Source organism: Apis mellifera, linkage group LG6 (assembly GCF_003254395.2).
Source record: "Apis mellifera strain DH4 linkage group LG6, Amel_HAv3.1, whole genome shotgun sequence".
NCBI lineage: Eukaryota > Metazoa > Arthropoda > Insecta > Hymenoptera > Apidae > Apis > Apis mellifera.
In genome coordinates this window covers 6,566,633-6,594,581 of record NC_037643.1, presented here as the reverse complement: position 1 = coordinate 6,594,581, position 27,949 = coordinate 6,566,633, and the positions used below count along the sequence as shown (strand labels likewise).

Here is a 27,949-nt window from a genome sequence, read left to right as displayed (position 1 = left end):
GACTTCTCCTTTTTTTTATTTTATTTTCTTTCATAAAAATTAAATTTTAAATATTAAGAATCGATATATATAAAAATGATATATATAGATATGGAAAATATGATACGTATTTATGTATATATTTTATTAATAATTTATTTTATTAATAAGGATGCCAAATTTGAATTCATGAAAATAAAAAAAAAAGAAAATTATCGTAGAATTTTATTGAAATTATATTTTTGTTATAAAAGATCATTATTATTTTTATTATAATAAACTAATTTAGATAATACCTTTATAAGCACCATACGTTCAAAATTTGTGTCGTCGAAAACATTTAATATATTTAGCAAAAGCTATTAGGTCGAAATAGTAAAATATAAATTGGACGTACAAAAAGACTTTTGCTTAAATATTATTTAACTTGAACGTTGCTAAAATTTGGGCCATCATCAAGACGACGCTTCTTTGTTCTTGTAAAAACACTGAAACATCAATATAAAAACATATTTTTTATTTAATTTGGTTTAATTTTGTTTCTTATATAAGAAATATTTTATCACTTACGTTCTTTGCTATTTCTGTTAAACTATTTGCCATTGAAGTACCCGTTTGTTGTACCATATCGTAAAAATATCCTTTCTTTTGCAGTAAAATATATGGATGATCAAATTCCTAAAAAAAATGATATCAAATAGCATATCTAATATATTTAAATATATTATATTTTTTCATAAAAAATTAAAATAAAATAAGACTTACTACTAAATAACCTTGGTTCATCACAAGTATTTTATCACTATCCATTATAGTATTTAATCTATGCGCTATAGTGAAGACAGTGCAATCTATAAATTTCTTTCTGACAGTTTGTTGAATCAAGGAATCAGTTTGGGGATCAACATTAGCAGTAGCTTCATCAAGGACCATAATTTTATTATTTCTAACGAGTGCTCGAACAAGACATAATAATTGACGTTGTCCAACACTGAAATTTGATCCTTCTTCCGATACTTTGCTGTTTAAACCTGCCGCCATTTCTGAGATCGTTTCTTTTAATTCTACTTCTTGTAAAGCTTCCCATAAAGTGTTATCGGAATATTCATCAAAAGGATCTAAATTTCGTCGAAGACTGCCTCCAAACAAAACTGGTTCTTGAGGTATAATACTGATTTTCGAACGGAAGTCATGCAATGCAATTGTATCTGTAGGCACACCATCTATAATAATTTCTCCTTCTATATATGCTAATCGAAAGAGAGCACTAATTAAAGATGTCTTTCCAGCACCAGTTCTTCCAACAACTCCTACTTTTTCTTTGGGATTAATCACAAAATTGATACCATTTAAAACATAAGGACTTTTAGGTCCATATTTTAATCTGACATTTTTGAATTCAACTAGACCTTTCGTAGGCCATTCTTCCGGTGGTTTCTTTTCCGGTATACTATCCAAAAATGGTTCTTCTTCTAAATTACTGTATTCTAATACTCTTTCGACAGAAGTAATTTGATTTTCCAATTCAGCGGTTTGTCTCATACCCCATTGTAACATTCCAGTAATTGAAGAAATTTGTGTGATTACTAAACCAATATTTCCAGCAGTGGCAAGATTATCAAATATCAAAAACATGATTGTGATCACTGCTACGTAAATCAAACAAAATGTTTCGATATAAAGACCGAAAGCTCGTGAAATAGAGATGAATATGTACCACGTGGAACTATGAAGATCCTGATGATTATCAAAATCCATTGTTACTATTTTTTCAGCTTTGAACGCTCTAATTGTAGTTAAACCTTGTAAAGTTGCTCCCACATGATCAAATACTGGTGATCGAGCTGAAAAATATCATTATTATTTTAAATATTATATTCAAGTAAATATTGAATATTAATAAATTATTTATGTATAAATAAAATTAAGTAGAATGATAAAATAATATTTAAATAAAGTAAAATACATATGAATTAATATTGATAATATTAAAAAAAATACAATTTATAAAAAATTCATGAGATTAATAATGTAATTACTTACTTATACCCTCCATACGTTTAACTGCACGACTAGTTGAAATATACACAACTCGCATATAATAGAAAAGAAGTATAACGATGCCCGTGGGTATTAATAACCAAGCATTCACTTCACCAAGGATTACTATGGTTCCAATAAAATTTAAGAACATTATGATAACATCGAACATGGTAAAAGGTAGTTTTTTATCAATAATACCGATGTCTTTGGAAAACCTTAATACAGAAATAATATTATCAATGATATTATCGTAAATGAGATAAAATTAAATGATAAAATTTAATACCTATTTAATATTCGGCCAGCAGGATTCGTGTTGTAAAAATACATTGCAGCACGTACAATACTACGAAACATTTGTGCGTGCAGATTTTTTGAAGATCGCATACAAACTCCATAATAAGTGAACGTTTGAACCACATAGATACAAACGATGCCCACGGTTAAACCACTATAAAGATAAATAATTCCATCACGAGACAACGGACCAACCCATTCGAAAACAATCGTACCATTATCCTTTAAAATTCGCGACGCCACCTCTGAATTTACCCAAAATGCGAGCAAATAATCACTACCGCTAGCCATTATTTGACTTAATATAAATAGAATTATCATTAAAAGAAGTAAAAACGGATTTTTGCTAGCCTTCCAGTAGGCAAAAAAAATTTTACTAGAAATTTTTCCCACCGTTCTCATCTCTGACACTTCGACCGGTTCATCAGTCGCGTCTGTATTTTCTCTTTTCTTTATTTCCTCCATTGTTTTCCTCTTTTCAATTTTAATTTCAGCTTCGTTAGATTCTTGCTTATCTTCAACCTCTTGGAAGATCTTTATGAAATCTAAATTCATATTTTGTAGCTCCTCAAAGCTACCTTTTGCTTGAATACTACCATTGTTCATTACAATTATTTCATCGGCAACTTTCAAGTACTGTATCTGATGAGTGACTAGGATCCGAGTTTTGTCTTTAAGAAAACCGCATATACATTCGTCCACAATGCGACTACCGACATGTGTGTCGACCGCTGATAAAGGATCATCTAGAAGATAAATATCGGCATCAGCATACAATGCCCGTGCTAAATTAATTCTAGCTCTTTGACCACCGCTTAGATTGATTCCCCTTTCTCCAACCATAGTTCTATCTTTATGCGTAAACATATCTATATCACGTTTTAATTGACAAACACGAATTACTTCGTTGTAACGGATTTCGTTCCACGGTTGTCCAAATAGAATGTTCTGTCTGATGGAGGAAGCGAAAATCCATGGTCGTTGATCAGCGAAACTTATTTTTCCATTGGTTTCTAGAACTCCGTCTTTTAATGCCAATTCACGAAGTATAATTTGTAATAAACTACTTTTTCCCGAACCTATCTGACCAATGACAGCTATGAAACTACCAGCTTGTACAGATAGATCAATATTTCGTAAAGTATCATACTCTCTAGATTCGTCCCATCTGGCAGTGACGTTTTTTAAGTAAATGGGAATAGATTGTGAGGCCACTTGGTTCTGAATTTTCTGTGATTTAGATATTTCGGGATGCATCATGAATTTCTCCAAACGCTTGATGGATACTAATGCTTCCGCTAATTGATGAACACCTGCAAAATAATCAAAATATTATGATTATATTTGAAGCAATTAATTGTATTTTTTGTAATTTATTTATTAAAATTATATATAATATTATAAATATATGTATAAAATATATTTCAATGAAAAAATAACTTACTTAAAGCAAAACCAATAGTCATAGAACTTTTTAAAACAGTATAAAATGCCGAAGTCATAAATACTTTTTCAGCATCAATATTGTTTCCAAGTAAAACATATGTTAATATAGTAATAAATAAACAGACTCGAGGAACATAGATATCGAACGTTAAACCAATTTGTTCAACGATCGAATATTTTTTCATTACATCCACTTCTTTCCTAAAAAAAAAAACACAAATTGATTAATTATTTATTTTATGAAAACATGATAAATGAGAATTATTTCTTACTTTCTAGCTTTTTCCACAAGAAGCGAGTATGGTATTTCCCAAACATACATCTTAATTATTTCTACTCCAGCTATAATCTGATTCATCAAGCTTAATCTATTATCAATTTTTTGTGCTGTCACAAGAGTTAAACGCGATACTTTTTTTCCAAGATACACTAAAAAAGTAAAAGATAAAAAAAAATTGCAAAACTATAAAAACAGATATAAACTATAGAAATGATAAATTAATTTGACTTATAAATTTATATATTTTATTTGTTAATTATTAATGTAAGGTTAATATTCACATAAAAGCTAAAAATGATTATAATTATGTATCTTAAAATATTTTAACGATTAGTTATTTTAAATACTAACTCTGTAAAGGTATGCATAATAAAAATGTCGTCATTCCTGTAATAGCTCCCCATCCAATTTCACGAAAGATAAGATACGCTATTACAAAGATTTGAAGTGGACCAATCCATAAATAATGAATACCAAATACGAAATAATCAAGCCTATTAACGTCATTGCTTAAGAAATTAACCATCTAAAAATTAAAATAAAAGTGATAATATATTATAAATAGAATTGTGCATTAAACTTTTAAAAAATAATCTGTACCTGTCCAGCAGATGTTTCATTTTCGAGAACAGAATTGGATAGTTTAAGTATCTTTCTGTAAATTAAAGTACAACATGCCACTCTGACTTTCATTCCTACGTGCATAAGATTTTGTAAGGCCCAATGAAGAATTATAATATCTATTAGAGGTAAAATACAAAAACCCGCGGCATAATATTGTATGTCGTTGCTCCAGTCTTTTCTGTTCCCTGAGAAGTAACGTAATAATCTAGCGAGTAAAAACGGGTGCACGAGTCTGGAATAAAATACAAATTTAATTTTTTCTTTCTAGTTTTTTCTTATGTTTTCAATATTATATATAAAATATATGATATCTTTCCAATATTTTTTTCAAAGGAAAAGAGTTTAATAATATCCAAAAATAATTAGACGATTTATATTTTTTATTTTGCACAATGCATCAAATTACCATTAAATTGTTATATTTGTTACTATACCGTATGCCGAATTCTAGAACAAATAGCACTAGTCCAGTGTTCATGACTAGTCTACCAAAGCACTTGTAGAGTACCCTAAATAAGCTCGGTTTTGAATTGTCTTTCTTCTTCTCACATCGTTTCACCTCATTTTCCCAATTTTTCACGATTCGTTGCCCCAAATAATTACTCCTGTCTTCTCGTAATGGCGAATACAGATCATCTTCTTCCAATTCTTTTTTATAACCAATAATGAACAGCTTGAGGATCCACCTATATAATTAATTAAGATTACAATGATGATCCAATTATAAATAAATTGAAAAGTAAAATACATTGATAAAATATAATTATAGATGTAATGATAAGTGTAAAAATATAATAAATAAATTACAATTAATTCAAAATAAATTAAAATTTATATAATTAATAATTTATAATATGTATAATATATGTTTATATATTTACATATTGATCTATCTTACCAAAATGTAAGAATGGACAGTGGGTTGGCATTTTGACGCGGATTATTCACTTCTTTCCTCTGATTTTTATCCATTTTCGCAAGTGCAACCGTTTTTGGTCATCTCAGACTATTATGGAAAATATCGCATTTATCGTATTTATCTCATTTCCTGAAATGAAAAATCAAATGTCAAATCAAGAAAGTCAAATATTTATACATATTTTACTACATTAGCATAATTTTTATAATCTAACAAATTTTTTTATTCATTTTTTATTAATGATTAATATATTTTCATATTATAGATATTAATTTATTCCTACATATATTTTATATATGTAATAATTTTTGATATGAAATAAAAAAATATAGACAATTAATATCAGACACTAAAACAATCTTTGTCTCTATATTTTTTAATAATATTTACATAACTTATAAGATGTAAAAATATTTTAATATAAGAAATTATTCGAAATTTATGCTTATATAAATTTTATATATATTCTATATATTTATTGTATATTATATCAATTTTTTAATTTCTCATAACATTTCATCAATGCTATTCAATGATTACATTTGAACAACTTGCATTTATCCTATGTTAAAATAAAGAAAATAAGACTAAAAGAGGAAAATAAGACTGTTAAATACGCAGAAAAGAGCTCGTCGACGTGTAACAAAATGTTTTAACGAATAAAAAATGTGTATACTATTTTTAGAATTATATTGGAAACTGATTCTTATAAAAAAACATTATAAATTTGAAAATCGATTATTGAACATTGCAGTAGAATAAAAAGGGGAAGAACCATTTTTTAATAAATTATAATTTTTTTTTTAATTATTTGCCATTAATATGTAATAAAAGAAAAATAAAGCAAAAAAAAAAAAAAATTATAATGAAACATAATCATTGATAATGATATATACAAGATAAGTTTTATCACAAATTTTTGACATATATTTACTTTGATTTTCCTTTTTTTCTTGTCCGGAGAACAATTTTAATTTTTTCACATATGTATATGTAACCAAGGGATCATATATCATAGTGACAATTGCACAATTCATCTATCATCATTACTTATTCTCATATATCAGTACACACGAATCATAAGACAATATTTATGACTAGTTTCGAGCTCGATACCAACGAATTCTTCGTCTGAAATGATAATTTTACACTTCCGCCTATAGAATTTATTTTTTGCATTTTTTAATTGCGATTTCATACAAATTGACAGGATATTTTAAATATCCTGAATGAAAATCTTTGAAGATGTTAAAATGAAATATAATGAAAAGAAAGTTATGAATATTTAATAATCAGAAAACATCTTAATTATCAATTTCCATCTTTTAAGAAACGATTTCTAAAATGTATAATATTATTTATTTGTCCATAATTCCTATGATTCTAGATCTGTTATAGTTTATTGTTAAAATTATTATTATTAAATTAAAGTAAAGAAAATTAGCATAAAATAATGTAAATTCATAAACTCACCTATTACATATCGACAGTAATCAATCATTTTGCAACCAAATTATCGAATTTGTTACGTGATCATTTTTTTCCACAAAATAATCGAGGATTTATCTTGAAATTACGGAATGTCTATGTCTTTTAATGTTTTTAAAAAAGACAATGATACAAATGGTGAATCATATTCGTCATTGAAAAAGTATTACCTGAATCCAAGAGTTAAACGTTTGAACTACTAATCAAACGTATCACATTATGTTATTTCTTGTCGTTGGAAACAAAGCATTAAGAAATTTTGATTGGGAACGAGGAAGTTGAAGTTGTATGACGATAACATTTGAAACCTTGACTGTTCGTCAAATCAATTATTCTGAGAAATTTTTCTTTTAAAGATATTTTAAATACGTATATGGGTATAATTAATTTCGATTCGTTGAGAAAAATATTACATTAACTTCATTTAACTTCTTCAAAAGAGAATTTAATAGAATTTTTCCTTGATGAATTAAAAAATAAAATAAAATAGATATAAATAATTTGAAGTATCTCATATTTTTACAGAGATAATTTGAATAAAATTTCACTTTATAAATTTAAAATACATTTCAATTTTATTTTTTCATCTCTAGCAATTAATACTTCACAATATAATTTTGCAATTTCTAAATTTTTATTCTTGAATAAAATTTCCTATTATATGTATCATGTATCACAGAATAACAGGTTTTATCACGCGTTTAATATCCTTTCATCACAGATTCTCTTTCCTCAATTTCCTTCGAATTCGAACGACCGAGACTAATCTGAATAAATCCAATTTTCCTATTCACCGCTCATTGTGAGAACAAAGTTTCTCTTCGTTAATACGTAACGAATATCAAATTTTACTGTTAATCGTTTCATAGCACAGGAACAACACAAGTTTGTGCGTTTAAATTTATTTAATATTTATATAGCTTAATATAGCTTCTCTCGAGAAAAAAATGTCGTGAATGAATACTTTGAAAAGAATAACGTAAGCAATTAATCGAATTACAGAGTAATCGGGCAGTTTAAATTGCATCGAATGCGAAATTGTCAGTTGTAAGATAAACTGGTGTCCCAGGCAAGCATCAATTATACAACGAAATAATCGTTAATTGATCACTGGTATGAAACACGTTATGACAGGGTGATTATAAAATCATAGCTCGATTAAACGACAAAGTATTACGATGAACGTAATATGTTGTTATTATTTCTTGCCAATTTTTATTTTTTTTAAAAAATATTTTGAAAAATATTTGAAAGAAATATCTCTGATAATTATTTTTAATGTTATTTACTGGAATTTATTAAAATTAAATTATTATTTTAAGTACAAAGAAAAATGAAATTGAAAATAAATGAAAATATCTTTCATAAAAATTATTTTGTTTAAAGATAAATGCTATAATTACTTTTTAATTAACAATTCTAGCTTGTCTAATTTGTTACAAAATGCACAAGATTTATTTCAATAGATTTTTTAATAGGTATAATTTTCTAATAATAATGGTGTCTATTTGTACAGACGATAAAAACATACATAGTTGAATGTAGATAACAAATTGTTTGTCTACGTATTAATATAAGACAAGGAAAATGTATAATGTACTATTATTAAAGTCGTGATAAATTTTTACTAGACGAAAATTTGATAATCATCGAAAATAGAAAAGTTTCTTCATGATTTAAATCTGTTATATGTTAAAAAATATATTCGATTTGGAATTTATATTTAATACATTTAAAAATATAAATAATAATCAAAAATATACTGTAACAGCCTGTACGCAGGCAACCATGCCATGCACATCTAATCAAGTACTATAGGGACATTGTTCTTTTGGAGGAGGACATTCTTTATTCTATGATATCTATAAATTTCGAAGCTAAAATATCATAGCCACTTATTATTTCTACTTCGATTCAACAAATTGATGGAAGTGGATCATTATTGTGAAAGAAGAGGTTGCTAACAGCAAGTTCGAGAATGAATTTATATCTTGTATATCATATTATTAACAAGTTTGGCAGATACGCCATTTCAACGACAACGATGATACCAATTCTCTGGTATTTGGCACCTATGTTGTAATTGTTCAAGTTTGGTACAGATATGTGTTACTAAAATTTGGATGTTGATAAATTGATTGTTTGATTTGTGATAATATTGTAGTGTGTATAAGAATACAATAAGATAAAGAATAATATCACGTTGCTTGGAAAAAAATTCATAGAATTTGTGAAAAAAATTTGGAAGATAAAGTAATTTGAAATTTTTGTAAATTCTTTTCTAATACCTTTGACTCGTTTGAAACTAATCACATTTTTCTTTTTTTTCCAATTGAACAATTTCTTAAATTTGAAGAACTGATTGTGTCCTATACATGTAATATAATTTTTCTTTTTTAAATGTGTTTTCAATTATAAAATAGAGATTTAATAGTGGTGTTACAATTATAATGAAATAGATATAATTATTTCAAGTTATGAAGAATTAATTTTACAAACATAAAGACATCAAAAATAAATTTATCTATTTTAAGAAATGTATTTTAGTGTTGCACTAAAAAAAAACACCTATACATAGGCAACCAGTTCTTGGAAGTCTTTTTTTGCTATTGGAAAATAATCATCAATTTTAAATATTTCATTTTCGATAACTAATAATTAAATATAATTTTTGCCTATGAGTTTCTTTTTTTCATTATGTATTTATAGAATAATTTAATAATTTAATATTGTTCAATTGAAATTTGGCATATTATGTACCTTGATTTGCTTCATTTGTTACAAACAAATCTTAATTAAATATAATAAATAAATAAAATTTACAGATAAAATTAAGAAGTAGACAGATTCATCATTAAGATAAAAAAGTATGCTTGAATAAATTAAACACGCATTCGCAAAAATGAATCGACGAATGCGGTATTATTTTAAGTTAATGAAAGTAAGTCATTCTGTATCTATGTAATGTCATTTCAGGGCATGTTAATGAATCATCGAAAGCTTATACTTTGCCATTTCGAGTTCATGCATTTATCGATTATCAGGATGACTTTCAAAACTTCATTGTCATGTACGTGTACCAGTTTTCACTTCCATGTTATGCCATATAAGCTCTGTTAGTCAGTTTGTTAGTTAACTTGCAGCCAATTATCCATGTTGTCGTATCGTATCGAAATAAAGTGTTAATTAACAAATTACAATAAAAAAACTCGTTCATACAAAACTAATTGCGTGAATACTGTTTTTTCCCTTTCAATCCATCACTTTCTTTATAATATTATTATATTCTGATACGAAAAACAAAGAAAGAATAAACACAATAAATATTGCAAAAGAAATAAAATGCCTTTTGAATTAATATTAAGTATATTGATATTTTTTTATAGAAAATGAAAAGATTATTTATTGGCACATTGAAAAATGTTCAATTCTATTTAAATAAAATACCTTTAAAATACCTTTCAATATTACATCATGCAATTGATCCAATAATTTTTATTTTGCACCATGAATTCTTTTATGTCTTCCAAATAACACAATTCTTAATTAACTTCGAGATATATCCTATATTTATAAATAAATATAAAATTCTTAAATGATATTGTTACTTAAAATATAATTTTTTATAGAACTCCATCGATTCAGCATTACAAATATTTCTTCTTATGGAAATTCTCGTATAAACGATATTTCTGGTACACTAGAATCATTCTCAATTAAATTTAAAATTTTTTAATAGAATTTAATAGAATATAGAAGAAATATTTGATCTCTGAATTATCAATGATTTTCAGAATCTTCTTCAGGAAATTTAACGAACACTTTGACTTACGGCTTATACACTTGGATAGCCATGTTGTATCTGTACTCCTTCATAGGTGAACGATCGTCGAACGAAGCAAGTGATGATCGTATAAAAGGCGTGAATAAAGTAATGTTTAATCCACGTGAAAGTGAGCGAAGCGTTTTATACCACCCGATTCGGATAATCTATCGATCCATAATCAAAAATTATTTCCTCATGATCATTGCATCGTCGTGTACAACGAACTTTGCCAATCTGGAAAATTTTATACCTTCTCGTTTTATCGATGTGAGTAAATATTCAATTTAATATATACGCGATGCCGTGATAAGATGAACGCGAATAAATATTGACTGTTTTATTTTCAACTACTGACCCTAAGAAAAAAACGATATGCGAATACAATGTTATTTTGTTATAACAGATTATGAAAACTTCTCTGTTGGGAGCTCTTTTAAGAAGAATAATGTATATATCCATATACGTTCATGCAATTGTCATAAAATAATATTAGAATATTTATTCTAAATTCATCAATAATGTGAAGTTGATTTTTATTAAAATATAAATTATCAATTATATAAATTTACTTTGTATTTAATTTCTTTTTTTAAATTTAAAATCCAAAGGAAATTGCTATAATTCCTGTTATACATAATTTTGTAAAAATTTTTGGATTAGATGACTTTCTTGTAAGATAAGAACATGAAGATTTTTATAACTGGCCAAATCTTTCTGGGAAATCTTTCTTGTTGGAATATTCCAACATTATGCAATATAATATCAGTGTCTCATTTTGAAACTTCCATGTGTTTCTTTGGAAGAAATGTTTTATAATATCATTTCAGTGATCGATAAATAATTGGGGTAATTCTTACCACGGAAAAAAAGCTTATATAAATTCTGATGATTATCTGAAACTTAAATCACGTTACTACACAGCCACACTTTGGTATCGTATACCTAACAGCTGACCCATATAGAATAGATTAATTTATAAAATATAATATAACCAACTCTTGAAATTTCGCAGAGAAAAGATTGCAAGCGTGTAAGTGGACCCATGCTGCTGCTTTCAAGGGTCAACTGTAATCAATAACTATAAATTTCGATACAAGTTCTTATTCGCTTTAAACGTGACTCCATACGGTAAATTCCACTCGATTGGAGACTCATGCACGCTCTATTACCCCAATAAATATAGATATATAACTCCATATAACATATCAATCGTCAATGTGCCCTATAGGAACAAAGATGAACAGTGGAAAGAATAATTTGAACTTCAACAATTTTTTTCTTTTCTTATTAACCCCTTAAATGAAGAGATATGTTTGTTGTGTAATAGATGGACTGTGCTGCAACAATAATTAAAGATTACATACAAAAATTGAAGATTTTGCAGTAAAAGGATTAATAAATCCATTTGTAATAAGCTTAGAAAAATTTTGTATAATAATTAGTATTAATTATTGAATAATAAATAAGTTTTTATATAAATTATTCAAATTTACATACCTTCCCCTGATTTATATAACAAATAAAATTGTTAGTTAATAAACAATTTATTGAATTGAATAAAAAATATCCTATTAAATGCAAGAAGAAAGATCTTTACATATCCCTCTTACAAAATAGTTATAATTTATATACTTGAAACATTTGAAAATATTTCACCATTTAAGTAACAAAGTAACAAGTATCGTGCATTAAGTGGCCTTGTAAAAAAAAAAAAACTTGTTCCGTATAAAAATAAATGCATCTACAATGCCAAAAGATTTTACAACCGACATTATCTCAATGTTTAAACGTATTAATGCATCGAAATATAAAAGTCGGAGTTCGCAAGAAGGTAGAGAAAAAAAAAAAAAAAAAAGGAAATATCAATTAAAATATATATACGTTGAAAATGATGAACGAGACAATTATTACCAACAAAATTGCGCTAAACGCAAGTGCTAGTCGTAAGATAGTAATTGAACAAAACTGTAATGGGGCACGTGTGTCCGTGATACGCATCAATTTTCATATAAGATTACCGCTTATCGATTGCTCTGTATGAAACAGCATTGCACTGGAAATTACCATCGCAAGATTGCAACTCGATTGAGTGACCGAGCAACGCGTCGAATCTAAGACATCATTCGCTTTATTAACATCATTTAAGAGAATAAACGATCTCTCGAATCTTAAATCGTTATTACGAACAACATGGGAAGAAAAATTTCTAATTTTCGACTCGACTAGATCCTTTGTGATTCTCATAAGAAGGAAGTGATAGCAAAGTGCATGTCTCGAAGAATTTTCATTTGCGTTTTCCTATTCAGATTAGAGAAATATCGATTTTATCAAAAATGTATCATTCCTTGTTTTTTGCATAAAAGAATTTTTGATTTGAATTTTGATGATAGAGTGAATAATTTAAAAAACGAGTCTGGAAGATAATCTCTCTAATATAAAAAAGCATAGCACATTTTAAAATAGATAAAAATTAGTAATAAGAAATATCGATTCGTTTAAAATAACTTAAGGAGGCAATAAAGTATCATGTTTTAAAAAAGGTATAATAAAATTAATTCAACTTTCTATATCGTGAAGAGATAGGAATATTTCTACGAACAATTAACAGAAATCGACAGCTTATCAAATGATTCAATATTTCTGTTGATAGAATGAAATTTGATACATCTCCGTTTGTTTTTTCATTTCCTATCATCTCTTTAATTTAAACTCTTTAGATTGCGCGTCATCGATTCGTAATGGTTAAAGATCGGGTCGAATCTTTTTCTTTATATTTCGTATTCCAAATTCACGAAACGAATGTAACAAAGAATATGTGATCAATTATAACAAAGAGAGATAACTTAATATATTAAAAGTGATGATCTTCTTATATATAAACGCGAATAATGATGGAAATATCGTGTTACTAAAAATTAAAGAAACAATGTTGATTCACATTTTTTTTTTTTGGATGTCAGCATCATGTGACATACATATAAATATATATGTATATGATCTGTACTGAGACAGACCCCATCGTCAAGTGGTTAATCGAAATTTTATCAGTGTTTATTGCAAGATAGATTTATAGCGTACGCTTCAAATGAAACTCATGTCAACGCACTTTTACTGTAGATGAATATCTAAGCAAATATCAACCGAGTCTTTACCGATTCTTCGATCAACAGTGTCGCAAAAATATATAGTTTACACGTGGTAAACAGACAAGAGAATATCACTCTTTAAACTGTTATATTGTTTCTTTCTTATCGATAAATACGGATGCAGTGATTTAACTTTTGCGATAACTTTAACATAGGAAGTCAAATTCTGCGAATTATGATAAATTTGAAAAATATTAGAAGGATTCTGTATAAGAAGTGTTTATCTACTAGAATTTTCTCAACTTTTTTCTTTTTTCCCGTTATACTTTATTCATTTTACACACTTTGGCAATTGGTAAAAGTATTTGTTTCTATGGATTCATTTTCAGTGAATAATATGATTCATTTTTTAAAAAATAAGAACGTTAAGAAAATTTTTTTTTACTGCGAATTATTTCGCGTGAAAATTAACTAATTTTAGTTTGAAGAGAACTGAACTTCATACTCCACTACAAAAAAAAGCTGCACTAATTTTAGCTCTGAATTTTTTAGAATCTTGTACGTAAACTATATATCTTGAACTCGATGACTAACATGAAAAAGAATCAAAAATCTACTCGAAAATGCCATATTTTTAACAGAACAATTCTTGAGAAAATTTGTTTTTATATTAAATTATTTCTTTTCTTTTTTAAAAATAAAATTTATTATAAATTATGAAATATATATTCAAATATATACATCTTATTTGCATAGAAATATGAAAAAAATTTTCTCTATAATTTATTTAAAGAGAAAATATGCAATATAAGGATTATTTATAAATAAAATCAAATTTAATTTAATGATTAGTTTTTATAAGATTATAAGCTTTTATAAGATGATAAGATTAACATTCCTTTATAATTCTAATCATCTACATGATTGAAGTGAGTATATATAATACATAAACTATATAAAACTTTAAGAAATTCAACTTAACCGATTATATTAATAAATTGTCTTTTAATTTATTCCAGGATTTTTGTTTTAATTAATTATATTAAGTATTTTATTAATTTATAAACCATATAATGTAAAAATTTCATTAATAATTGTTCCAAAAATATTTGATAACTTATTGAGATATTGCTTTAAAACAATCGATAAATATAATAGAAAATCTATCATTAAAATAGTGATCCTAATTAATCCTGTTGTAAATTGATCCTTATATAGATATCTATTATCTATTGCGAATTTTTCTTCAATATAAATAAATATTAGTTATTTAAAAATTCTTCTTACCAATCCTAATATTTCCCACAGCTGACCAACAATTTGATTAGTAAAACAAATTATTTTCTTGTAATCATTTCATAATGTTTCACTTGATGTCTCCACGTGAAAGGGAACTGCAATTTATAAAGTTACGACATAGAAAATTGCTTAGAAATGAATTGGTAAGAAGATAGATAAATACATACATAATAACATATAAACAAAAATTAATTTTATAAATAATCCATTTTAGAAATGAAGAAATAGTTAAATTATAATTAAAGGAAAAGATGATGAAAAATTTCAAATAAAAAAAATTTTTTTTCTCTTTTAAGAAAAAATATAAGTAATATTCTTATCCTCAATAATAAATTAACTTTTTATAATATTTTATTTTAATATTTTGTAATATTTTTTTATCTTAAAATTGTGTATGATATAATTGTGTATAATTGTTTCATCAAACAAATTTAATTTCTTATTTTTAAAAAAATTTTTTTTTTTAAATAACTGATATATAAAATAGATTACATTGCTATTATACAAACATTGCTATTTTGTGTTATCTCTACAATTATTTTTCTTTCTTCGTGATTTTCTAAGTAAATGCAAACATATATTATTATCTACATTGTCTGCACTAATAATAATATTTGTATAATTATGTATTTTATAAATAAAATATAAAATTATTAATATAAAATTTAAATGTTTACTTTTTGTGAAATAATAAAAATTTTCATTGAAAAGAAGACAAGATTGAAAAGAAGAAAAGATATTGCCAAATGGAAAGATTGTCTTTTTTAAGAATAGAAAAAGAAAATATACTTCGTGTACCGTTACCAAATAATCTCGGAACATCCAAATTGGTATGCTATCTTCATTATTAGATTATAACGGTGTGAGAAAATCTGTGATCAGATTTAAACCTGTCTAAATCTGAGAATCTCTGAATCAATCTCAATCTTAAAAAATCAATAAAAATTATATCATATTTAAAGTATCAACACATTGTTTTGTTTAAATTGAATCATTATTGCAAAATATGTTATCGTGAAACGATATTACATGCTTACTGAGTCATAATATATGATATCAGTTTTTTTTTTTTTTTTTAATTTTTTTTATATTATCATATTTTGGATTCATTCTTTTTTATTATTAACTTTAATAATAAATAAATAATTAATCTGTATATATAGTGCATTCTATGTTTCACATAATTAAATATAAATATTAAAATTACATAGAATAAAAATAATTATAAATATATATTATGTATTATTGATTATTTACTGAAGAAAACTGCATAAAAACTAAATACAACAAGTAACAGAAAAGAAATAGAGAATGTCTGCAGAAAAAAATATTGAATTCAAGAAGAATTATTTTTTATAAACAATTTTTTATAACAATATATAGAATTTATAATTTTTTTTTATAAAAAAAATATATATATAAATGTATTAATATCAGACACATTTGATTAACAAAATATGTATGAAACATAAATAAGGAATATCTTTAAACTCCATATGTAGAAGTTTCAAGGATATTAAAAGATAGAGTGAATACTCCAACTAAGCAATTCAATTTCTCTTTTTTCTTTGTCCTTTGTATTCATTCGAGCATGCAAACAGAATAGATGATAGTATTACGTAATTAATTTAAATTTTTTGATTATAATTAATTATATGAAAAGCTTGTTTTTGAAAAATTCTTTTGTTTGTTTGTACATAATATAATTTTAAATTAAATAGCAAAATAAAAGAGGAACAAAAACCATTTAAGAATTGATCTTTTAAATATTTTCAAAATACGTACAAAGTATCTAACTTTCTTCCTGGAAATAATATTATAATTTAAGCGTTTTATAATTATTTTTCGTAATTTTAAATTACTATGAAACTATTATAAAAATGTTAGGAAATTATATCGAAATATTTGTTGGACATAAATATTTTTTTCTCAAAGCAATAAATTATCATATTTGACACTTTCAATTATCGTTTAAATAAAGGTTAATAGACTTAAATCATGTTTTTTTCTTTTGTTTTTTTCTTAATATGAATTTCATATAAAATAAATATAATACTAAACATATAAACATAAAATATATGTACTTGCAAATAAGAAATTGTATTAAAACAAAGATAATTTAGAAATATAACAATTAATTTCAATATACTTTTATAATTATGGATAACATATTTAACTTTATATTAATGTATTTCTAAATTATATACAATATTATTTTAAAAGTTGTAAATAAGAATTTTGTAAATTAATTGTATCTGCAATAAAATCTATTAAACATATAATTTACGTAATATTGAAAGGGTTAAGAAATCATTGACATAAAATAATTGATGCATTAGATTTATATACCAACGCTATTGAGAAAATTGTGTCAATCGTATACTAGGTTAGTTATTCACTTGATGATTTAGATAATTTAATTATTTGAAAGTGCATATATTAAATATTAAATTCGTAACATTACATAGAACGTAACATTATTTTTAATTTATAATAAGTATTAAATTTTATGAATATAATACAAAAGACTAAAATTAATATCAATATTACGTTAAAATAATTAAATAACACAGTACTCACAGTAAACTAACGTTTGGTAATATCACGAAGTCTGTTCAATGAATAACGTTGTCCAATAGTTTCGAAACACTACCCGACATCCAAATTTTCCGCGTTACACTGTGTGAGTAGCGTTTTGCCAACTGAAGAACGAGTAAAAGCTACAAACAGTTATATATACTTGGTCGCGCGTTCGTTGACTGGCGTACGGTATTGATCAAGGTAAAACGTTTACTTTATTGTTATCGTTTGAAATATTATTTGATTTAATCTTTCAGCACGAACATGTTCCAACATGCAGGGCCATTTATAACTACTATCGCGCATGTGCTTTCTTCAGTAAATAACACGTTAGTTTTTTGTAAATTTTTTAAGTTAAAAATAACACATTTGTTACAATTTTCTTTGTACGCTTCAAGGCAACGATTCATCAACTGAAGAATACATCTTGGACGAAAGTCAATCGAACGTTTGAAATTTTGTGCTGACATTGCAGAAATAAACTTACAACGCTATCTATGAACACAGAACAAAATTATGAAATCGGTTAAAGCTCAGTTAATTCAGAAGCATTCACTTTCACCATAGACAAAATATAAAATAGATATGATATCTTATAAAATATATTATATGTCCTGAAATATCGACCTTTTAATTATATTTATAATATTAATAATATAAAATTATAAAAAATTTTATTCTATAATTTATATTTCAGCTATTTTAATTATAATGTTGCAATATATTTTGAATCAGTAACGTTAAAAATAGTAAAAATTTACCAAAATAGTAATTACTAGGGAATTATGTTTTCTAAACGTGAAACAAAACGTCTACTAGATGTCGAATCAATTATATATCTAATCTATGACAGTATTTGAATCGTACATAAGATAGTTTAAATATAAGTTTTGCTAATATTAGATAAAGAATATGTATATATTTATTAAAAATTATACTATAAGCATAATAATACATATAATTCAAAACTTTTATTCGTTTTCATTTCTTGAATATTAGGATTGTATCAGGTCAGTTTTTTAAATTATATGAAAATGTAATATCTTAAATTTATTTGGTTTCATGTCAACAAAAAATATTTTTTCGTAACGATCTTCATTATAAAAAAAGTTTATTATTCGTAGCTGAGGTGACGCGTAGTACATACATGAGGTTTTCAACTACAACAAGTCCTATGATTTCACTATTTACAGACATGGGTCATGTTGTAATATTAATGTCTAATATTAATTAACATAATTCAACGTTACAACTAAATTATTATTCATTACATTAAGATCTATAATATTAATGTTCAAAAGATTCATTTTCGCGCAAATCTTATATCATTTTAATTGTCACATGTTATTTTTTATTACGTATTCTGTAGTGCAGTAATAAATTTTAGTAAGAAAGATTTCTCGTGATATTCAGTTATCAAAATTCGAGAATTCGTATAATGTTTTTCTTATAACAATGTTCAATTACTGAAAAAAGAAAAAAAATTTTTTTCATCGAATATATTTAATGCTTAAACTTTTCTAAATAAATGACTACACTTACAGTTACGTACACGCAAATGTTTAAAAACGCTTTGATAGAAAAAGTATCATAAAGCGAGCATTGATTGAATTAAAAAAAAAAAAAAAAACAAAAAAAAAACAACAAAAAAAACAAAAAAACAAAAAAACGAAAAAAAAAACAAAAAAAAAGAAAATATAGAAAAAAAAACAAAGAATCTTCTGGATTGTAATAAATATTATTTTTGTAGACATCAAAAAAAGGTACTATTTCAATAGTTACAATATTCATACTTGCTTTCATTCAAAGTATAAAAATATCTGTGTAATTAGTACTTACACAAATTGTTGTCCTAATATCAAATAACTATACGCAAGTGCGTTTGTCACGCTTTGTCGTTATCAAGATTTACAAAACTTCGCATTCAATTTTTTCACTTCGCGCTAATCGCTTATTTGAGCAAAAATAAAAAAGTTAATAAACATTTTTATTATCGGTGTATTTCAACTATTCTACGTACGAAAGAAAAGCTTTGTTTGCAAAGAAGAAATACAATTTTCAAGAAGTATCAGAGAGATCATAAGAACGAAATTATTTAAGAAAAAAAATATTACGTAACAGTCACCTTCGACGTTGCTGTTTTAAACTTTGAAGGTTTAATTTATCATCGAACTTCTTTTTCTTCCTTGAGTATTTGCGACGAGCAAAAGAATTGTAAACGATAAAATGGCACCCTGAGTTGAAGAAGCACGGTTTATTTAGAAACACTATTTAAGTACTTAAGGTGTTAAGACCTTTTCTTCGCTGCTATCTGTTATTTTATGGATAGAGTTATATAACAGTTATGGAATCGTTTGAACAGCTTTGTGGAATGTACTTTGATCGAGGTATAAAATTTTCATAGCGTCGCAAGACTGATAAACTCTATTTCTTTTTCTTTATTGTCTGTTACGAATGTGACGCCCTTGTCGGATCCTTTTTAACAGCCGACACACCTGTCGAATTCGTGATCTTATAAGCATTGCCCTTCACCTCTGCGGGGTGTTTGTGAGTACTCGTCGATGATTTCCTCGGGGGTTTAGTGATTTGCGTTGTAGAAAGACCGCTAACTGGATATTTATTTCTACTAGATGTTCCGCCATTGCTGCTTCGCGTGCCGTTCTTTGAAGACGTCGAGGAAGTCGGCTCAGCAGGATGCTTGGGCATAACGAATGCTTTCGTTTGTTTCAATAGATATCGATCATTACACAACGCTGATATTAGTGGCAAATCTAAATTACGGCTTTTCTCGCGAAGTGTTCGAATATCCAACATTCCGTCTTCTTTCCCTTCTTCACGTTCCTCCACGGTATTTGTTTTTAATGTCTTTTTCGGTGAAGAAGATGACGAAGAAGCGGACGGAAGTGGTTGATTCTTTTCAAGATTCTAAAAACAAATAAAATAGTAAAAATAAAATACTTGGTTTAAATACTTGATTAGAGAATTTGTATGTATATTAAATTTTTATACATATAACAACATATGCGTTATGCAGATATAGCAACATTCTTTTATATATAATTCTTATATATTAATATATAACATTTAATTTACCTGAATTTCATAAGGTGGTGGCGGTGGAGGTGGCGGAAGTCTGCGATGTTTCAATTGTGGCAGAGACTGCAGCTTTGAATTAGTAGATGAATCGAAACACTTTAATATATTCTCATCGCTTCTTGTTCTGGAGAAAGCGTGGAGCGTATGAGTATGAGCTGCAGCTGATGGTTCACGTCTAAGACTTTGACTTCCTGCCGATGAACAAGTAGCTCCACTATATAACGAACTTGTACTGGCAGCGTAGTGGCTACTCAAGTTACTATGCGGTAAGTAATTGTTAGAGCTCGTGTCGCTGCTACTGAGATTTTGATTTGAAGCGTATTTCGTGGGTGATGAAAACGAGGAACCAGGAAGGTATGGTGTGCTACGATACATTACCAATGATTTATTATTAAACGAAGGATAAGGAGGGGGAGGATAAGCAGCCATGGCTGCCAAAAGTGATCCTTGCTTTGCGTCGATGTACTCTTGTTTCGATACTGCGGGATCTTTTAAAGGAAACATTACGTAATCAACGTCTGAATATAGTTGTTGTTTATATTGTTCGATCTGCGATCTCGCAACCTGACTCGTGTAAACCGTAGCTAAGCTGGGTGGTGGAGGTGGAGGCTGTCTGGGATGTATCATGGGTGGTGGAGGAGGTGGTGGAGGTGGAGGTGGTGTTAAATAAGGTAACAAAACGGGACCACCCCGTGAAGCGTGAACGTCCAAATAATTGTTTGGCCCAACAACGAGAGCTGCGACGGGAGCATGAACCGGCGTGGGTTTCATTTTGTCACCAGGATAAGTGGGTGGTTGAATTCTGGGTGGTGGTTTCGGTGCGATCGACGCAATGTCGTTCGTTTGAGTGGTGTTGGTAGTCTTTGAAGCCGTCAAAGTGGCATTCATTTTGCTATTTGTTAGACCCGTTTGTATTTTCGTCGATGTTACCCTCGACACGATTTCTTCGCTTGGATATAACTTGGAAATTGCTTCTTGTCGAGTGACCTCCGAGACTTCAGGATAAGGTGGTGGAGGTGGAGGTTCTCTAGGTGTCACCGCATCGTTTCTTGGAGGTGTAGGCGGTGGTATTTGAATTCTTTCTCTTGGTGAAGTATATGGTGGCGGTGGTGGTGGATCAGTTCTTCGTGGTGGCAAAGGTATAAATTCACCGCGAGTAGCATTGTACGGTGGTGGAGGTGGAGGTTCTCTTTCAATATCGGGTATGTTCGATCGTGGTGAATTTATTGTTGCATAATCCATGTTCACTGGGTAAGGAGGAGGTGGAGGAAGTTGTCTGTCGCTATCGGTCCTAGGTGGTGGAGGTGGTGGAGGCATAGTAACGTAATCGCAATCAGAGTCCATAGAATTGCTAATAGTTTTTCGAGGGGGATAACGTCCAACAATCAAGTCAGAAAGTTCATCGGCTGATAACAGAGGTCCAACACTGGAAGGATCACTGCCGTCACCTCTGAAGCTTCCTGCACTAAGTATACTATTGCTACGTGATCTAGAATCTTCGAGTTGCTGATCCAGAGGGACTGCCGAGATTGTAGACATCATGTTATTCACATCTTCATCACCTTTACAGACGCTGTAAATAGGTTCTTGATCTTCTGTACCCACATCTTCCGTGTAAACGTCGCTAGTTTCAGATCTAAGACCACTGTGTATGGTATAAAAACCGGATGTTACGGAAGCTTCATCGGTTGTAGACTGCACGGAACTTAAGGCACACACGTCACTCGCTGTGGAAGATCCATTGACATCACCGGTAGGTGAATATAGATCTCCCATTCTTTCATCTTGCATTTCACTACTCCTGAGTGTATAGACTCCACTAGTTTCACTCGCAATATCAGTGCCTGAAAAAGAATTATATAAGTAATATAAGTAATATTTAATTTAATAATATTAAATTTAATAATAATTCAATGATAAACTTCTTTTGTATATTTTATAATAAAAATAAGAATCAGATTTTAAAGATAATCTTGCTAAATTGTTTTTTAATTAATAAATAAGTTATAAAACAGAATTATTAAGAAGAATCAAAGATTATTTTAAGATTATTTTATATTTTTAAACAAGATATAAAAAATCAGTAAAATATTACAATTATAAATATAAAGTATTATTATTCCATAAATAATTACCTTCATTTTATATTTTTAGTATACAAATATATCATCATTGCTTTTTATTTCTTTTTTAATCCTTTTAATTTAGATTTCATTATATTTTTCCATCTTAAATTGTATATTATTTTTTTTTTCCAGCAAAAGTAGAAAACTCATTAACTTACCTGCGTATTTACCGCCTTTCTTGCACCTGTCGTAAATGGCGCCAGGAAAGCTAGCTGTTTCTGACGAAACTGCTGAATTCTGTGCCGTATGCGAATAACCAAGCTCCAAACTGGAAGTCGCGGATGTGCGCCGCATTCGCGGCGGTCCACCAGCAGGTGTATTCACAACCACGACCGTGCTGCAGCTGCTGCTACATTGTGACCCTTCAGCCGCCGTAGCTGCACTCGATGCTAATCGTAACGCAACCGTTGTAGGAGTGCTATCCGTACCATCAACTTCTAAAAATTATTAACGGTTATTTACAAGACTACACACGATTAAAAATCATGATTTATTATATATATTATTAAATAAAATAGAATTTTATTATCCAAAATTTGCTTTAAAAATTGATTATCATTGCCTATAATTTTAATCAACAATTAACACGACAAAAATACAAAAGATAATACTATTATTTTCAGACTAGAAATAAGTTTACCATCCACAGTGGAGACCGGGGATGACGGCATGGAACGATCCTCGACGTCTGCATTCGATCCATTTACACCGCATTGAACACCGGAGTGTGAAGTATTTTCAGTAAGACGTGGCAGACATTCGGTCGAAGCGGGCGCCGTATCCGGCTCGTCCTCGCTATGAACCCGATCGCTAACAATTCCAGAAGTTGTGTTAGACGATGTGCTCGAGATAACGGAAATCCGTTGGTCACCCCGCGCCCCTCGCGCTGTTAAACTCAGCTTGCATCGCGCAGGATACATATAACAGTCGCGAAGTACTTTTCTCTCTGAAGATGAAAAACAGAAAATTTTATCTTCTGAATTGAACGGATTTCATTTTTTATATATCAAGTAACAAAGAAGAATTTGAACGTAGATAAATCGTTAGAATTTACTCATTTCAATAAATAAATAAATAATAATTTCAACTAACCTTCCTCTTCTCGCCTCTTCGCTTCGTTCACTCTAGGTGCTATGGCCATGGAGAACTGATGGGTGTCTCGACAGAGTCCCAGAAGCAGTTTGCTTTTGTCATCGCATCCGCTATAGAGGGTGAGCTTGTCCGGCTGGTCGACTGCGCGTATCTCAAACTTCTTGCGCTGTTGTTGTATAAAACGCAATGAATCAGAAGAAAAATTTCGTCATTCAGATCAGAATTTATACAGAGTGATAAGAAAAATTGGAAAGAAACAATATCAGCTATTGTAATATTTCAAAAAAAAACTAACGTCGAAGCAAAGTTTGCCGATATTGTTCCAGGCAAAGACACGCGGTGTCTCCTCCTCGGCGTAGACTCGCACCCCACGAGCGCAAATCGCGAGGAGTATACGTCCAGGACCTGCCTCGTTCTTGCTTCTTCGTAACCGATAGAGGTGAGCGTTGAGCGGCGCCTCCAGCAGCACCGCCTCCCGGATGTATTGCAACTCTGCCTCCTCCCTCGAGAGGCCCCGATTGTCCCTGTGCTGTGCCGCCAGCACGGCGAGCACATTCGACTCGAGACACATCTGGTAAATAATTATCGATTGCGTTAAATTCATCAGATATGATTTATGATCAAATTGCGTTCCTCGATCCGCACGTACGATCATGTATGTAGGAATTGAAGTGTTTGATTTGTGATATTTTATTTTATCTTAATATCAACATTATTCCAGTGAATAAATTTTAAAAACAAAATTGAAGTAAAATGAAGTGAGATTTAATAATTGACATTGCAGTATACAGTAATTTAGTTAATTGCTAAATAATATATAACATGTTGTATAAACTTTAATTAAAATTTAAAATTTTCTCATTTTCCAAATACATACAACACTTTAAGTTTTAAAATTAAAAAGTTTGCATTTCACTTTCAACTTCATTCATTTTGCAGGGATTTAAAAATTGGATTTAATTTACTCATCCCAAGAGGAATAATAATAAAACTTGAATTTTCTCAGATACATTCAAATTTTATGGAAAACTTTAATCAAGATACTTACAGTTACACGGATGTTCAATTTAATACTGTTCAATATTAAAATTAATTACTAAATAATATATAACATGCTGTATAAACTTTTCTTAATTAAAATTTAGAATTTTCTCATTTTCCAAATACATACAACATTTTAAGTTTTAAAATTAAAAAGTTTACATTTCACTTTCAACTTCATTCATTTTGCAGGGATTTAAAAATTGGATTAATTTACTCATCCCAAGAGGAATAATAATAAAACTTGAATTTTCTCAGATACATTCAAAAAATTAGATGGAATTTAATCAAGGTTGATACTTACAGTTACATCTTGGATTAATTTATCATCTCAAGAGGAATAATAATAAAACTTGAATTTTCTCAGATACGTTCAAAATGTTAGATGGAAAATTTTAATCAAGGTAGATACTTACAGTTACACTTTGGATTAATTTACTCATCCCAAGATGAATAATAATAAAACTTGAATTTTCTCAGATACGTTCAAAAAGTTAGATGGAAAATTTTAATCAAGGTGAATACTTGTACACGGATGTTCAATTTAATATCGTTCAATATTAAAATCTGATTAAAAAACTCACGTGAGGCGGAAGGTAATCCGTAGGTTTGCAATATCCCACTGGTCCTGCGTGTGGTCTATGCCGTTCCTCGGAATAGTCCCCAAGATCGGCTTGTAGGGCAAGACCCGCGAGTGTGAGCAGGGGCGTAACGATAGAAGGTTCATGCAGGGGATGGTGAGGATGGAGGCTCTCCACCCCACCGCCATGCCTGACGACATTGTCGCGCAGTTGCAGGTAATAGTGGTGACGCGTCGTTTCATCGCTAAAATGGTAATCAAATGGTTAGTTTCGTTTTCGTTTTATCGATGATTAAGTTAGGTTATATCGAGCAAGTTTTTGCGCCCAGGACCCATACATTGAGAACAAGTTTCTGCCTGTTAATTTGTACGGTCCAAGATGTTCTAGTTATACGATGCGTAAACATGGGGTAAAAAGTTGTATAAAGTCTTGCATATAAAGTGACCATTATAACGAGTCTAAGATTTTTCAAGAAAATTTCAACAGAAGAAAGATAATAAAAAATTCATATCGAAGAACAAAACAGGAGAAAAAGATGTATATATATATTTTAGATAATGTTAACAAATCGATGAGATAAATTCGTAGAAAAAGTAACTTTCCTCTCCTGATTTTACAAGAAACTGAAGCGATGTTCATAAATCTAAAAAATATTAAGAAGTATTCGAAATATCGTGAACGAAAATTGGCAACAAACTATAATTAACACGTATACTCTTTTTTTAACACGAGAGATATAACCAACATTTCTATAAAAAAAAAAGAGTAAAGCAATAATTATCCTTTTTTCGATAAATTTATTTCTGAAGAAGTTTAAAGATGGATCAAATGGATGGAAGATCGTACGATAGGTGACAAGATTAAAAATGAATGAAAATTGTGTAGAGGAATTAACGAAAGATCGATTCGAGTCGTTCGGGTCCTTTCACGAATTAAACCCTCGTCGACGTGGACGTGCGGTGAACACGGCTTGGTTGGATGTAAATCACGGGTTTCAGGTGGAAATCAGAAAGCAACTACGGGTCAGTATAATTACCGGGACGAGTGCTTTCATTTAATGCATACGGTCTATCTATCACGCGCCACGTAATAATTTATAATTACAAGAGTAGGTAGCACTTAGCTACCGGACAGGAGTCGAGATTTCGTTTCGTGAGACCTTTCCAGCCACCCCTCTTCTATTTTCTTTTTTATTCTTTATTCACCACCTATCTTCCTCCTTTTCTGGAGGGGGCGCGTTTTTTCCTTTTGTATACAGGGTGTGTTTTAGATTTAAGACAGTATAAGATTGTTGCAAGAATAACATTAACTTTTAAGAAAATTTCAATGTAAAATGTTTTCAATTTTATAATTGCAATTCTCTATAAGTATCATGTTACAACAATTTATATTAAAATTAAATAACACGTATGCTATATCTATATTAAAATAGATTTCTTGTTCTGTGATTTATAAATAATTAATCTTTATTCTTTTAATAAACATCCTATTATACACGCCATACATATATTCAATCAGTTCAACATTGTCAAATTCTTCCCTTTTTTCTTTTCTTTCTTTACAATTGCAATTCTCTGATGTATAAGTATCATGTTACAACAATTTATATTAAAATTAAATAATATGCTATATCTATTAAAATAGATTTCTTGTTCTGTGATTTATAAATAATTAATCTTTATTCTTTTAATAAACATCCTATTATACACGCCATACATATATTCAATCAGTTCAACATTGTCAAATTCTTCCCTTTTTTCTTTTCTTTCTTTACAATTGCAATTCTCTGACGTATAAGTATCATGTTACAACAATTTATATTAAAATTAAATAATATGCTACATCTATGTTAAAATAGATTTCTTGTTCTGTGATTTATAAATAATTAATCTTTATTCTTTTAATAAACATCCTATTATACACGCCATACATATATTCAATCAGTTCAACATTGTCAAATTCTTCCCTTCTTTCTTTTTTTTCTTTACAATTGCAATTCTCTGACGTATAAGTATCATGTTACAACAATTTATATTAAAATTAAATAACATGCTATATCTATGTTAAAATAGATTTCTTGTTCTGTGATTTATAAATAATTAATCTTTATTCTTTTAATAAACATCCTATTATACACGCCATACAT

The 27,949-nt window shown here is 28.5% G+C and overlaps 2 protein-coding genes across 7 annotated transcripts in view; both read right to left on the bottom strand.

Annotated features, from left to right (window-relative positions):
* Positions 1-190: 190 nt before the first annotated feature.
* Positions 191-18,267, bottom strand: LOC409897 (probable multidrug resistance-associated protein lethal(2)03659). 6 transcript variants are annotated; one of them, XM_006564073.3, is made up of 13 exons: positions 18,082-18,267; positions 17,868-18,007; positions 5,568-5,717; positions 5,104-5,355; positions 4,646-4,901; positions 4,397-4,571; positions 4,038-4,194; positions 3,764-3,966; positions 2,309-3,632; positions 2,023-2,237; positions 745-1,823; positions 550-657; positions 435-467 (listed from the first exon to the last, which is right to left on the bottom strand). In XM_006564073.3, exons 3-13 carry the CDS (start codon positions 5,639-5,641, stop codon positions 435-437), a joined length of 3,876 nt encoding a protein of 1,291 aa, XP_006564136.1. In that variant the 5' UTR covers positions 5,642-5,717; positions 17,868-18,007; positions 18,082-18,267. The 6 variants fall into 6 exon arrangements, with proteins under 6 accessions (XP_026297225.1, XP_006564141.1, XP_006564136.1 ...); XM_006564074.3 differs by lacking the exon at positions 18,082-18,267 and adding an exon at positions 15,276-15,382 and having other exon boundaries at positions 17,868-18,066; XM_016912673.2 differs by lacking the exon at positions 18,082-18,267 and adding an exon at positions 10,909-11,136 and having other exon boundaries at positions 17,868-18,066.
* Positions 18,268-20,184: 1,917 nt separating this feature from the next.
* Positions 20,185-27,949, bottom strand: part of LOC409898 (protein expanded-like) — an 80,458-nt gene continuing 72,693 nt past the window's right edge. The window contains 7 exon segments of the mRNA XM_026441439.1: positions 20,185-20,792; positions 20,961-22,807; positions 23,248-23,526; positions 23,730-24,035; positions 24,182-24,347; positions 24,477-24,752; positions 25,807-26,047. Coding sequence (XP_026297224.1) covers positions 20,316-20,792; positions 20,961-22,807; positions 23,248-23,526; positions 23,730-24,035; positions 24,182-24,347; positions 24,477-24,752; positions 25,807-26,047 — 3,592 coding nt within the window. The 3' untranslated portion in view covers positions 20,185-20,315.

Bases quoted from the DNA above. Each gene is read 5' to 3' on its own strand.
- LOC409897 (XM_006564073.3), bottom strand. From the start codon at position 5,641: ATGGATAAAAATCAGAGGAAAGAAGTGAATAATCCGCGTCAAAATGCC. The intron at 5,356-5,567 runs GTAAGATAGATC...TTAATTATATAG, and splicing joins CTGTCCATTCTTACATTTTG to GTGGATCCTCAAGCTGTTCA. The intron at 3,967-4,037 runs GTAAGAAATAAT...TTTTTTTTTTAG, and splicing joins CTTGTGGAAAAAGCTAGAAA to GAAAGAAGTGGATGTAATGA.